The following is a 13,484-nucleotide window of genomic DNA, read 5'->3' as shown; positions in this document are numbered from 1 at the left end:
TGATATAGACTTGATTTGGTCCTGTTCAAGTCCTTGTTTAGACCTGGTTTAGTCCTGGTCTAGTCCTGGTCTAGTCCTGGTTTAATCCTGGTTTAGTCCTGGTGTAGACTTGATTTGGTCCTGTTCAAGTCCGGGTTTAGTCCTGGTTTAGTCTGGTTTAGTCCTGGTCTAGTCCTGGTCTAGTCCTGGTTTAGTCCTGGTTTAGTCCTGGTTTAGTCCTAGTCTAGTCCTGGTTTAGTCCTGGTTTAGTCCTAGTCTAGTCCTGGTTTAGTCCTGGTTTAGTCCTAGTCTAGTCCTGGTTTAGTCCTGGTTTAGTCCTGGTTTAGTCCTGGTTTAGTCCTAGTCTAGTCCTGGTTTAGTCCTGGTTTAGTCCTAGTCTAGTCCTGGTTTAGTCCTGGTTTAGTCCTAGTCTAGTCCTGGTTTAGTCCTGGTTTAGTCCTGGTTTAGTCCTAGTCTAGTCCTGGTTTAGTCCTGGTTTAGTCCTGGTTTAGTCCTAGTCTAGTCCTGGTTTAGTCCTGGTTTAGTCCTGGTTTAGTCCTAGTCTAGTCCTGGTTTAGTCCTGGTTTAGTCCTGGTTTAGTCCTAGTCTAGTCCTGGTTTAGTCCTGGTTTAGTCCTAACTGTGAGTTCACTTGAGTTTGGAAAGTGACCAGACACTTTAATCTTGCATTTTCACTTACGAAGAAGCTGTTTACTTGTCTGGACGTACTGTATCTGCTTTCACGCTGAGATCCTTGTCATATCGTGAGCTCGTAGTCGACTAATTGATTCCCAGGCCACGTCTTCAGTCGAGTCTCTTCAGTTTTGAGCAATAAAAACACCCGTAATGCAAGTTTCTAATTAAATGTATGTCCATTCTACGCACCTGAATGGCCTTGTAGGATCAGTAAACTACAGTGTGTCCCTTGAACCGACGCTAAAATCTGTTGTGTATTTCTGAAGTACATCTGGCACCGTGTCACGTCACTATAACCCCTGATACTGCACGTGTACTTGTACTGTGTACTTGTACTTTTACCTCGGTGATGACGTCGATGATGTCTCCGATCTTCAGCTCCAGCTCGTCTTCGTGCTGTGGGACGTAGCTGAAGGCCGCTTTACACCGCCGCTTACGGATCTGCTCCACTGTGGAACACAAGCCGCGAGGCCTTAACGTCATCAAACGCTCCAAATGAAGAATATAATGAGCGTGCAAGTTATGCGTCTTTTTGTCTTGTTTTAAATTGGACAAAATCTACTACTTTTAAGCTTGATTCTGCTTTTATCAGCTGGAAAACACATTATTCTTTCATCACTAATCATATTATATCTTTGCAATTCATCAGAAAAGTGCTAATTTGTTCCACTAAATGTCTTTGTTGAAGTTAAAGAATTACACTTGACTCTTTATACTAATATAACGGAATTACTTTTTTAATCATAGATAATATACTTGACATCCTTTGTTTGCATATCCTCACAATAACCTTTAATATTATTCATCTCACACTTTTACTACAATTAGAGTTGTAAAAAATACACATACACAAATACACACATTTGAACAGATATCGATGATGACGACGACGACAACAACAACAACAACAACAACACATAAATAAGACCAGCTCTGACCTTTACTGAACTGTATGAGACCATAATTATGGAAATATTAAATAAACTACTAGTATCCTGTGTCTGTTGTCTTTTTCTTTTCTTGCATTATAAATTATTATCAATTGTTTTAGGACTGTCAAAAACATGAGCTTCGATAAATAAACAGAAGAAAGAAACACTTAATTAGCACAGAAATAAATAAAATGCAATACGTAAAATAAATAAAATAAAATAAAAGATCAATCAGAATAACTAAAAAATAATTTGAATAAATAAAAAATAATTTGAATAAATAAAATAAATAAAATAAATAAAATAAATAAAATAAATAAAATAAATAAAATAAATAAAATAAAATAAATACATTAAGTTAAATCATATTAAATAAAATAAATAGCGCAAAGACAAGATCCACAAGATAAATATATATATAGTGGATCTCTTCATGTGTTGAACGATATCAATATAGTAATTAATGTGACAGGCCTAATTATCATTACGGTATTGAAATTAGTATCAAGTCTTTCCCTTAGTATCGCAGTTGAAACGTTAGAGCTGTAAACATTCCTTACGATGCTACTATACATTTGCTCCCAGAACAGCAGGGGGAGTTAACCAGCCACAGACACCAGCTCCAGCACTCACAGCTTCACAGTGAGCTCTGCTGCCTAAAGCTGCTCATTACGCTCACACCAGCTGAGGTTCAACCCTGCAGTGCTGCTTCTCTCCACCAGGGGTCCCACTCATCCTCTCACGTTCACATATGAAGTTGTATTTCAATAATTCATAAGACACTAAGAGGAGACAGAAATAACAGAAGCAACCACGACACAAGATTGTACTTTAAAATATTTAGATGGGGACAAAATGTGGAAGTACTTTTAAAGGAGATTTATTCATGTGGTTGAGTAACAAAAGTTAGATTAGGGAAGCTACAATATTTGGTCGGGCATTAAGTCAAAAACATAAATAAGGCTGCTGGCTTTTAGTCGTTTAGTTAATCAATCAGTTAATGGTGTTTTATTCAACCAAAATGTTTACAAGTCAAATTATTATTTTATTTAGATTATAAGAATGTTTCTGGGACAACATTCTGGAAGAAAAAGCATAAAGTGAGGAGGATTTGGTCGTGAATCTCGAGTTTACTCTTCCTAATAGTTGTGTATAAATAGTGAGTGTAGTTTGGGTCAGATCCATGGTCTGACCACAGACGTAAACATCTGGAACATTACATCTGTGCTGACCTGTCTGATGACACAGTTATACAGTGTCCAGTGCTCTATGGTCAAGTCAATGTTCTGATCTGAACATTTGGTAAAGGCTCAACACCAGTTAAGACCAAAGCATTCTGTTCTCTCATGTTCTCTGCTCATTCATGGAGCGATCACAACAAGAGAAGCACAGACCATGTGGCAATAATGAGATCATGTGGATGTTCCTGAGGGTCCGGCCAAATGTTTGTAAATGTGGAGGACACATGTGCAGCTGCATGCGCAGACACATGTGCAGCTGCATGCTCTGACACATGTGCAGCTGTATGCTCAGACACATGTGCAGCTGCATGCTCTGACACATGTGCAGCTGCATGCTCTGACACATGTGCAGCTGCATGCTCTGACACATGTGCAGCTGCAAGCTCTGACACATGTGCAGCTGCATGCTCTGACACATGTGCAGCTGCATGCTCTGACACATGTGCAGCTGTATGCTCAGACACATGTGCAGCTGCATGCGCAGACACATGTGCAGCTGCATGCTCTGACACATGTGCAGCTGTATGCTCAGACACATGTGCAGCTGCATGCTCTGACACATGTGCAGCTGCATGCTCTGACACATGTGCAGCTGCATGCTCTGACACATGTGCAGCTGCATGCTCTGACACATGTGCAGCTGCATGCTCTGACACATGTGCAGCTGCATGCTCTGACACATGTGCAGCTGCATGCTCTGACACATGTGCAGCTGCATGCGCAGACACATGTGCAGCTGCATGCGCAGACACATGTGCAGCTGCATGCTCTGACACATGTGCAGCTGTATGCTCAGACACATGTGCAGCTGCATGCTCTGACACATGTGCAGCTGCATGCTCTGACACATGTGCAGCTGCATGCGCAGACACATGTGCAGCTGCATGCGCAGACACATGTGCAGCTGCATGCTCTGACACATGTGCAGCTGCATGCTCAGACACATGTGCAGCTGCATGCTCTGACACATGTGCAGCTGCATGCTCTGACACATGTGCAGCTGCATGCTCTGACACATGTGCAGCTGTATGCTCAGACACATGTGCAGCTGCATGCTCTGACACATGTGCAGCTGCATGCTCTGACACATGTGCAGCTGCATGCTCTGACACATGTGCAGCTGCATGCGCAGACACATGTGCAGCTCCATGCTCAGACACATGTGCAGCTGTATGCTCAGACACATGTGCAGCTGCATGCTCTGACACATGTGCAGCTGCATGCTCTGACACATGTGCAGCTGCATGCTCTGACACATGTGCAGCTCCATGCTCAGACACATGTGCAGCTGCATGCTCTGACACATGTGCAGCTGCATGCGCAGACACATGTGCAGCTGCATGCTCTGACACATGTGCAGCTCCATGCTCTGACACATGTGCAGCTGCATGCTCTGACACATGTGCAGCTGTATGCTCAGACACATGTGCAGCTGCATGCTCTGACACATGTGCAGCTGCATGCTCTGACACATGTGCAGCTGCATGCTCTGACACATGTGCAGCTCCATGCTCAGACACATGTGCAGCTGCATGCTCTGACACATGTGCAGCTGCATGCTCTGACACATGTGCAGCTGCATGCGCAGACACATGTGCAGCTGCATGCTCTGACACATGTGCAGCTGCATGCTCTGACACATGTGCAGCTGTATGCTCAGACACATGTGCAGCTACATGCTCTGACATATGTCCAGCTGCATGCTCTGACACATGTGTAGCTGCATGCGCAGACACATGTGCAGCTGTATGCGCAGACACATGTGCAGCTGCATGCGCAGACACATGTGCAGCTGCATGCGCTTACACATGTGCAGCTGCATGCTCTGACACATGTGCAGCTGCATGCACAGACATATGTGCAGCTGCATGCTCTGACACATGTGCAGCTGCATGCTCTGACACATGTGCAGCTGCATGCTCTGACACATGTGCAGCTGCATGCGCAGACACATGTGCAGCTGCATGCTCTGACACATGTGCAGCTGCATGCTCAGACACATGTGCAGCTGCATGCTCTGACACATGTGCAGCTGCATGCTCTGACACATGTGCAGCTCCATGCTCAGACACATGTGCAGCTGCATGCTCTGACACATGTGCAGCTGCATGCGCAGACACATGTGCAGCTGCATGCTCTGACACATGTGCAGCTCCATGCTCTGACACATGTGCAGCTGCATGCTCTGACACATGTGCAGCTGTATGCTCAGACACATGTGCAGCTGCATGCTCTGACACATGTGCAGCTGCATGCTCTGACACATGTGCAGCTGCATGCTCTGACACATGTGCAGCTGCATGCTCTGACACATGTGCAGCTGCATGCTCTGACACATGTGCAGCTGTATGCTCAGACACATGTGCAGCTACATGCTCTGACATATGTCCAGCTGCATGCTCTGACACATGTGCAGCTGCATGCGCAGACACATGTGCAGCTGCATGCGCAGACATATGTGCAGCTGCATGCGCAGACATATGTGCAGCATACGGATGTTACTGAAGGTCCAGCCAAATGTTTGTAAATGCGGATGACACACTCAAAAAAAAACAAAAAAACACTTTTATCATTACAAAGACTAATCTGACACAAAGTTCAGTGCAGTACTTTTCCAGTGCAGTATGTTGACTCACTGGCGTCTGAGCATCTACAGAAAAAATGTGCTGTCTTTTATATTTATTTTATGGACCAAGTAAGTGTCCGAGACAAAGCTAAAGCTAAAGCTGATGATGATTGACACTGAAAGGTTTCAGAATGTTGTCCTTTTCAGTCCATCGATCAGAAAGACATGTCTTAAGTCGACCGATAATTTCTTTAGTTGACTCCAGCCCTAAAATAAATAATAGATACATTTTTTTGTACTCGAGTAAACTTTATTTATTTATTATTACTTTATTATTACTTATCACTGGCCATCCAATAGAATCTGGTTTAAAGTAGGACTGCAGTTGTTTCCTCGTGTGCAGCGCTGCATCATGACTGTGTTTACCTTTCTTCCCCGGCCGGACCCCAGTATCGCTGGACACAGGACTGGCCCGGCCGTTTGACAGATCATTTTTAGGAACCGCAGCCTGTCCATCACGCTTCCCTTCTTTCTTTATCTCCTGCAAAACAACACAACACACATATGGAGTTTTAACACTATTGACGGTTTCTTTGTATTCTGTATGTATTCTTGTATAAAACAGGTCATTATATTCATCTAATGACACTTATGTGAAATGTTTATGCTAATCCAGGCACAATGAACACCAGAAACCACCGGCTTGACCCTGACCTCTCCTTGAATTCTAATGAAAATGCAATTACAGTTTAAACAAAAATGACAGAATGACTTGACACAATCTCATCATTTAATCACCCAAAATAATCAAATATGTAGAGAGAGCGTGCGCTTCTCTCACCAGCAGGAAACACGTATGTAACAGTGGGACATGTTGTTTATCACGAGTGTTGTGTTAAAAGTAAATGTAACAAACTGGAAAATGAGTCCTTCAATTTGGAATAAAACGAAATATATATACTTCTTGACTGATTGTATTGCAGATTTGTAAAATAGAAAATAAAATAAATATCTACTGACGCATTTAAGTTCCCATTATATAAAATTGATTATGTCTACTTTGATTGGTTCAAAGCACATTTTGAGCGTACAAAACTTAAATTATGTAAAATGTATGTAAAATGAGCAAATATAAAAATACTACACAAATAAATATGTTTCATAGTATATAATGAATTTGTGTTTCTAATTAAATGTATGTCCATTCTAAACTAAAGGATGTTCTGTAGTTGTACGTCTTCTGTAGTTGTACGTCTTCTGTAGTTGTACGTCTTCTGTAGTTGTACGTCTTCTGTAGTTGTACGTCTTCTGTAGTTGTACGTCTTCTGTAGTCGTACGTCTTCTGTAGTTTCACGTCTTCTGTAGTTGTACGTCTTCTGTAGTTGTACGTCTTCTGTAGTTGTACGTCTTCTGTAGTTGTACGTCTTCTGTAGTTGTACGTCTTCTGTAGTTTCACGTCTTCTGTAGTTGTACGTCTTCTGTAGTTGTACGTCTTCTGTAGTTGTACGTCTTCTGTAGTTGTACGTCTTCTGTAGTTTCACGTCTTCTGTAGTTGTACGTCTTCTGTAGTCGTACGTCTTCTGTAGTTTCACGTCTTCTGTAGTTGTACGTCTTCTGTAGTTGTACGTCTTCTGTAGTTGTACGTCTTCCGTAGTTTCACGTCTTCTGTAGTTGTACGTCTTCTGTAGTCGTACGTCTTCCGTAGTTGTACGTCTTCTGTAGTTGTACGTCTTCTGTAGTTGTACGTCTTCTGTAGTCGTACGTCTTCTGTAGTTGTACGTCTTCTGTAGTTGTACGTCTTCTGTAGTTGTACGTCTTCTGTAGTTGTACGTCTTCCGTAGTTTCACGTCTTCTGTAGTTGTACGTCTTCTGTAGTCGTACGTCTTCCGTAGTTGTACGTCTTCTGTAGTTGTACGTCTTCTGTAGTTGTGCGACTTCTGTAGTTTCACGTCTTCTGTAGTTGCACGTCTTCTGTAGTTTCACGACTTCTGTAGTTGTACGTCTTCTGTAGTTGTACGTCTTCTGTAGTTGTACGTCTTCCGTAGTTTCACGTCTTCTGTAGTTTCACGACTTCTGTAGTTGTACGTCTTCTGTAGTTGTACGTCTTCCGTAGTTTCACGTCCTCTGTAGTTTCACGTCTTCTGTAGTTGTACGTCTTCCGTAATTTCACGTCTTCTGTAGTTGTACGTCTTCTGTAGTTGTACGTCTTCTGTAGTTGTACGTCTTCCGTAGTTTCACGTCTTCTGTAGTTGTACGTCTTCTGTAGTTGTACGTCCTCTGTAGTTTCACGTCTTCTGTAGTTGTACGTCTTCCGTAGTTTCACGTCTTCTGTAGTTGTACGTCTTCTGTAGTTGTACGTCTTCCGTAATTTCACGTCTTCTGTAGTTGTACGTCTTCTGTAGTTGTACGTCCTCTGTAGTTTCACGTCTTCTGTAGTTGTACGTCCTCTGTAGTTGTACGTCTTCTGTAGTTGTACGTCTTCCGTAGTTTCACGTCTTCTGTAGTTGTACGTCTTCTGTAGTTGTACGTCTTCTGTAGTTGTACGTCTTCTGTAGTTGTACGTCCTCTGTAGTTGTACGTCTTCTGTAGTTTCACGTCTTCCGTAGTTTCACGTCTTCTGTAGTTTCACGTCTTCTGTAGTTGTACGTCTTCTGTAGTTGTACGTCTTCTGTAGTTGTACGTCTTCCGTAGTTTCACGTCTTCTGTAGTTGTACGTCTTCCGTAGTTTCACGTCTTCTGTAGTTGTACGTCTTCTGTAGTTGTACGTCTTCTGTAGTTGTACGTCTTCCGTAGTTTCACGTCTTCTGTAGTTGTACGTCTTCCGTAGTTTCACGTCTTCTGTAGTTGTACGTCTTCTGTAGTTGTACGTCTTCTGTAGTTGTACGTCTTCTGTAGTTGTACGTCTTCTGTAGTTTCACGTCTTCTGTAGTTGTACGTCTTCTGTAGTTGTACGTCTTCTGTAGTTGTACGTCTTCTATAGTTGTACGTCTTCTGTAGTTTCACGACTTCTGTAGTTGTACGTCTTCTGTAGTTGTACGTCTTCTGTAGTTGTACGTCTTCTGTAGTTTCACGTCTTCTGTAGTTGTACGTCTTCTGTAGTTGTACGTCTTCTGTAGTTTCACGTCTTCTGTAGTTGTACGTCTTCTGTAGTTGTACGTCTTCTGTAGTTGTACGTCTTCTGTAGTTTCACGTCTTCTGTAGTTGTACGTCTTCTGTAGTTGTACGTCTTCTGTAGTTTCACGTCTTCTGTAGTTGTACGTCTTCTGTAGTTTCACGACTTCTGTAGTTGTACGTCTTCTGTAGTTGTACGTCTTCTGTAGTTGTACGTCTTCAAAGTATGTGTTTTACGCTACATCATAAAAAAGGGGGGAAAGGAAAGAGACAGTGAAAGAGAGAGAAAGTGGCTTTGTTTGTTTTTGTTTTGCGGTGGCTCAAGGTTTGATTCCAGTTCCAAACACACACAATTGTTTTGTCCTTGAGTTAGATGTTTCACACAAGCTGAAGTGTGTGTGTGTGTGTGTATGTGTGTGTGTGTATGTGTGTGTGTGTGTGTGTATGTGTGTGTGTGTGTGTGTGTGTGTGTGTGTGTGTGTGGGAGGGTGACTGGGGAATGTGTGGAGTGAAATAACAATGCACTGGGCTACACACACACACACACACACACACACACATGCGTTGCTCGGTTACAAGATGCACTCCACTTTTTCAAAAATCTTCCTTAAAACAATTGCTTTGATTTGACAATAGTCTCCCCTTTTTATTATTTTTACTAAGTTATTCTTACTTTTTATACAATCAATGTACTACAGAACGATAATTAATAATAGTACAGAACAAAAAAACATGGCTGTTATATATAACATATGTAATATAGAATACAGACAGAATCCAATCTTTGCTCACAGACATACTGAGACCACGTTTGCTATTACTATTATTGTATTATTCATTGTTTAATTGTTTAACACGGAAACAAATTCCAATGTTTGCAAACTGTGTTCAATGACAATGGCAATAAACCTTTTAGATTGTGGAGAATGTGGCTTTAGTTATTAGTTGTTATTAATTATTAGACAAATGTGAAATATCTGTAAAATGAACCACCAAAGTGCTGATAAAACTTCCAGTGATGATAACTTTATTCATTGAGACTGAGCAAAACAAAGCTAGTGCATGTTAGCATCAGCCGTTTCCTGTTTAAGACACGGCGCTCGTGCAGTAGTTCACGTCAGGACGCAAAATATTATATTTCCCGCGCATTACATAAAGAGACAATAAAACACAGAAAGGTGACACTAAACCAGAAGTTGTGTCTCTAGCTTTAGCCACAAACTGGAATTATTAAAGGTTTTTTTGTGCATCGCCAAGATTGGCCTTATGGAGATGAAGGATAATTCAGGCATGATTTTATTTTATTTAACAGTTTTAATTTCATTTTAGCAGATGTTTTAAGAAAAATCAGCTGGAATTACCGTATTTTCCGGAATATAAATTGCACCTTTTTTCATATTTTTGGCCGGGGTGCAACTTATACTCATATTTATACTTATATACTCATACTTATACTCCAGATGATACTTATATGTGATATTATTTGTTATTTTCACACTTGCAATCACATTTCATACTCCAGTACAACTTATATTTGTTTTTTTCTTCTCTATTATATATATTTTTGGCTGGTGCGACTTATACTCCAGTGCGACTTATATATGTTTTTTTCTTCTCTATTATGCATTTTTTGGCTGGAGCGACTTATACTCCAGTGCGACTTATATAGGTTTTTTCTTCTCTATTTTGCATTTTTTGGCTGGAGCGACTTATACTCCAGTGCGACTTAACAGCAGAAATGCCAGACTCTATTGTAGGTTTGGACAATTTTCATCTGCTGCGGGCGGACAGAACGAGAGAATACGGGAAAAAAAGAGGTGGAGGTCTGGCGGTGTATGTGAACACGAGCTGGTCCAAACCCGAACACTGCACAGTGAAGGAGCAGCTATGTAACAAGGATATTGAACTATTGGCTATTGGCATGAGGCCATATTATCTGCCCCGGGAGTTCTCACATGTGATTTTGATCGCAGTCTATGTGGCCCCGTCTGCCAATGCTGAAGATGCTTGTGAAGCACTGCTCTCCTGCACTTGTAGGCTGCAAACACAGCATCCACAGGCTCTCTTCCTCATCTCTGGTGACTTTAACCACGCTTCTCCCTCTTCTGTTCTACCAACATACACCCAGTATGTTACCTGCCCCACCAGAGAGAATAGAACATTGGACTTGTTTTTTGCCAACACCAAGGAGGCTTATTCTTCTTCCCCCCTCCCTCCCCTGGGCAGCTCGGACCACAACCTTGTACATCTGAGGCCTGTGTATGAACTCATCGTGCGCAGGCAGCCTGTGGTGTCCCGTGAGGTGAGGATGTGGTCTGCTGAGAGCGAGGAGGCTCTGAGGGACTGCTTCAGCACCACTGTCTGGACTGAGCTTTATGACCCACATGGGGAGGACATCAACACCATCACAGAGTGCATCACGGACTACATCAACTTCTGTTTTGAGAACATTGTTCCCTCCCGGACGGTGCGGTGTTTTCCAAACAACAAGCCATGGATTAACCGTGAACTGAAGGCTCTGCTGAAGGAGAAGAAGAGAGCCTTCAGGTCAGGGAACAAGGAGGAGCTGAGGACTGTGCAGAAGGAGCTGAGGAGGAAGATCAGGCAGGCTGAGGCCGGCTACAAGAGGAGGATGGAGGAGCAGCTGCAGCAAAAGAACATTCAGGGAGTGTGGAGGAGCCTGAAAACCATCTCGGGCTTCAAAATCCCCCCTGCCCAGACAGAGGGGGATCTACAGTGGGTGAATGATTTAAATGCTCACTTCTTGAGGTTTGATCGGTCACCCGCCCCTCCCCCTGCACAGCTGCATGCTCCCTCTTCCACAGCTGGACAATGCCCTGCATCTGTTCCTCTTCGCTTATCTGCCCCGGACCATCAGCTCCCCACTTCGCCTGGACTCACCCATCCCCCTAGCACACAGTCCCCCTGCCAACCACTGACTGTCACAGCAGCACAGGTGAGGAGTGAGCTGAAGAGGATTAAAGTGAGGAAGGCAGCAGGACCTGATGGCATCAGCCCCAGGCTCCTTAAGTCCTGCGCAGATGAACTGTGTGGAGTTATGGAGCATGTCTTCAACATGAGCCTGAAGCTGAGGGTGGTACCACAGGTCTGGAAGACCTCCTGTCTGGTACCTGTGCCTAAGACACCGCGCCCCAAAGACCTCAACAGCTTCAGGCCAGTGGCTCTCACGTCCCACCTGATGAAGACACTGGAGCGGCTGATCCTGGACCACCTCCGCTCCACCGTGAGCTCAGCCATGGACCCGCTGCAGTTTGCATATCGGTCTGGCGTCGGAGTGGAGGACGCCGTCATCTCCCTGCTGCACCGCTCTCTCTCTCACCTGGAAAAGCCTGGCAGCTCTGTGAGGATCCTGTTCTTCGATCTTTCCAGCGCCTTCAACACCATCCAGCCGCTGCTCCTGAGGGACAAGCTGGAGACGGGTGGTGTGGAGTATGACCTGGCAGAGTGGATCCTGGACTACCTCACAGACCGACCCCAGTTTGTGAGAGCCCGGAACTGTGTGTCTGACACTCGGACCTGCAGTGTGGGGGCGCCCCAGGGCACTGTCCTCGCGCCCTTTCTCTTCACCCTTTACACTGCAGACTTCAGACATGACACGGACAGCTGTGTCCTGCAGAAGTTCTCTGACGACTCTGCCATCATCGGACTCATCACGGACGACGATGACGCGGAGTACAGAGGACTGGCGCAGGACTTTGTGGACTGGTGTCAGCGGAACCACCTCCTCATCAACGCGGGGAAGACCAAGGAGATGGTGGTGGATTTCCGCAGACGCCACCCCACTGCCCCCTCACCAGTGAACATCCAGGGACGGGACATTGAGAGAGTGACTCATACAAGTACCTGGGTGTTCATCTGAACCACAAACTGGACTGGACTCATAACACAGACTGTACAGGAAGAGCCAGAGTCGGCTCTACCTCCTGAAGAGACTCAGGTCTTTTGGAGTGACAGGGCCACTCCTGAAGACCTTCTACGACTCTGTGGTGGCATCGGCCCTCCTGTACGGTGTGGCCTGCTGGAGCAGCAGCATCACAGAGAAGGAGAGGAGGAGGCTGGACAAAGTCATCAAGAAGTCCAGCTCCGTCCTGGGCTGTGCTCTGGACTCGGTGCAGGAGGTGGGGGACAGGAGGGTCCTGGCTAGATTCACATCTATGCTGGACCATGAGTGTCACCCCCTGCAGGACACTCTGTCCGCTCTGGAGAGCAGCTTCAGTGAGAGACTGATCCACCCTCGCTGTGTGAAGGAAAGGTTCCGTAGGTCTTTCCTTCCTGCTGCTGTCAGACTTTATAACAAAAACTGTTAGTACTGAACACTCACAATACTGACCTAACCTAATACTGATGTGCAATTCTGTCATATGTGCAATTACTGTGAAATTCATGTGCAATCTATGTGCTGTCGTGACACATATTCATGTGCAATTACTGTCGTGATCACATGCAATGGTATTTATTCATTTATTTATTTGTCTATGGGAGTTTTTATTTATTTATAATCTTCTACTGAAAGAGTTTTTCAGACTTCCTATAAGTGATCTGTTCTTCTGTATCTACCTCTGGATCTACCTGCGTTGCACCAATGAAATTTCCCCATGTGGGACAATAAAGGAATATCTTATCTTATCTTATCTTATCTTACTTATATAGGTTTTTTCTTCTCTATTTTGCATTTTTTGGCAGGTGCGACTTATACTCCAGAAAATACGGTATTGTTTTTTTTTTAGCTCATTCTAGAATAAATGGAACGGGTCAAGAAGGCGACGGGTCAAGAAGGCGAGATACACTGACACGCTAACATCCATAAAGCTCGACGACAACAAACTAAATTCGCCGGTCGAAGCAGCTCATCCCACATTCACGTCGGTTTCATAATCTCTGGCCTGTAGCGTACGGAGCCTTGCTGACTCAGACGAGACGCGGTGCGGCGTGAAGTCCT

The 13,484-nt window shown here is 44.1% G+C and overlaps 1 protein-coding gene across 1 annotated transcript in view; it reads right to left on the bottom strand.

The window, feature by feature from the left end:
• sh3kbp1 (SH3-domain kinase binding protein 1) overlaps positions 1–13,484 on the bottom strand; it is a 77,153-nt gene that overhangs the window by 27,128 nt on the left and 36,541 nt on the right. The window contains exons 3-4 of the mRNA XM_072450517.1: positions 5,840–5,954; positions 1,017–1,123 (exon numbers count right to left, since the gene is read on the bottom strand). Of these exons, the coding sequence (XP_072306618.1) occupies positions 1,017–1,123; positions 5,840–5,954 (222 nt within the window). The remainder of the gene's footprint in view (positions 1–1,016; positions 1,124–5,839; positions 5,955–13,484) is intronic.

The sequence above is a fragment of the Eucyclogobius newberryi genome, unplaced genomic scaffold, assembly GCF_026437365.1.
Source record: "Eucyclogobius newberryi isolate DKJ021-1_F unplaced genomic scaffold, fEucNew1.0.hap1 SCAF_18, whole genome shotgun sequence".
NCBI lineage: Eukaryota > Metazoa > Chordata > Actinopteri > Gobiiformes > Gobiidae > Eucyclogobius > Eucyclogobius newberryi.
The sequence above is the reverse complement of the archived record's forward strand: the minus strand, read 5'-3'. Positions and strand labels throughout refer to the sequence as shown.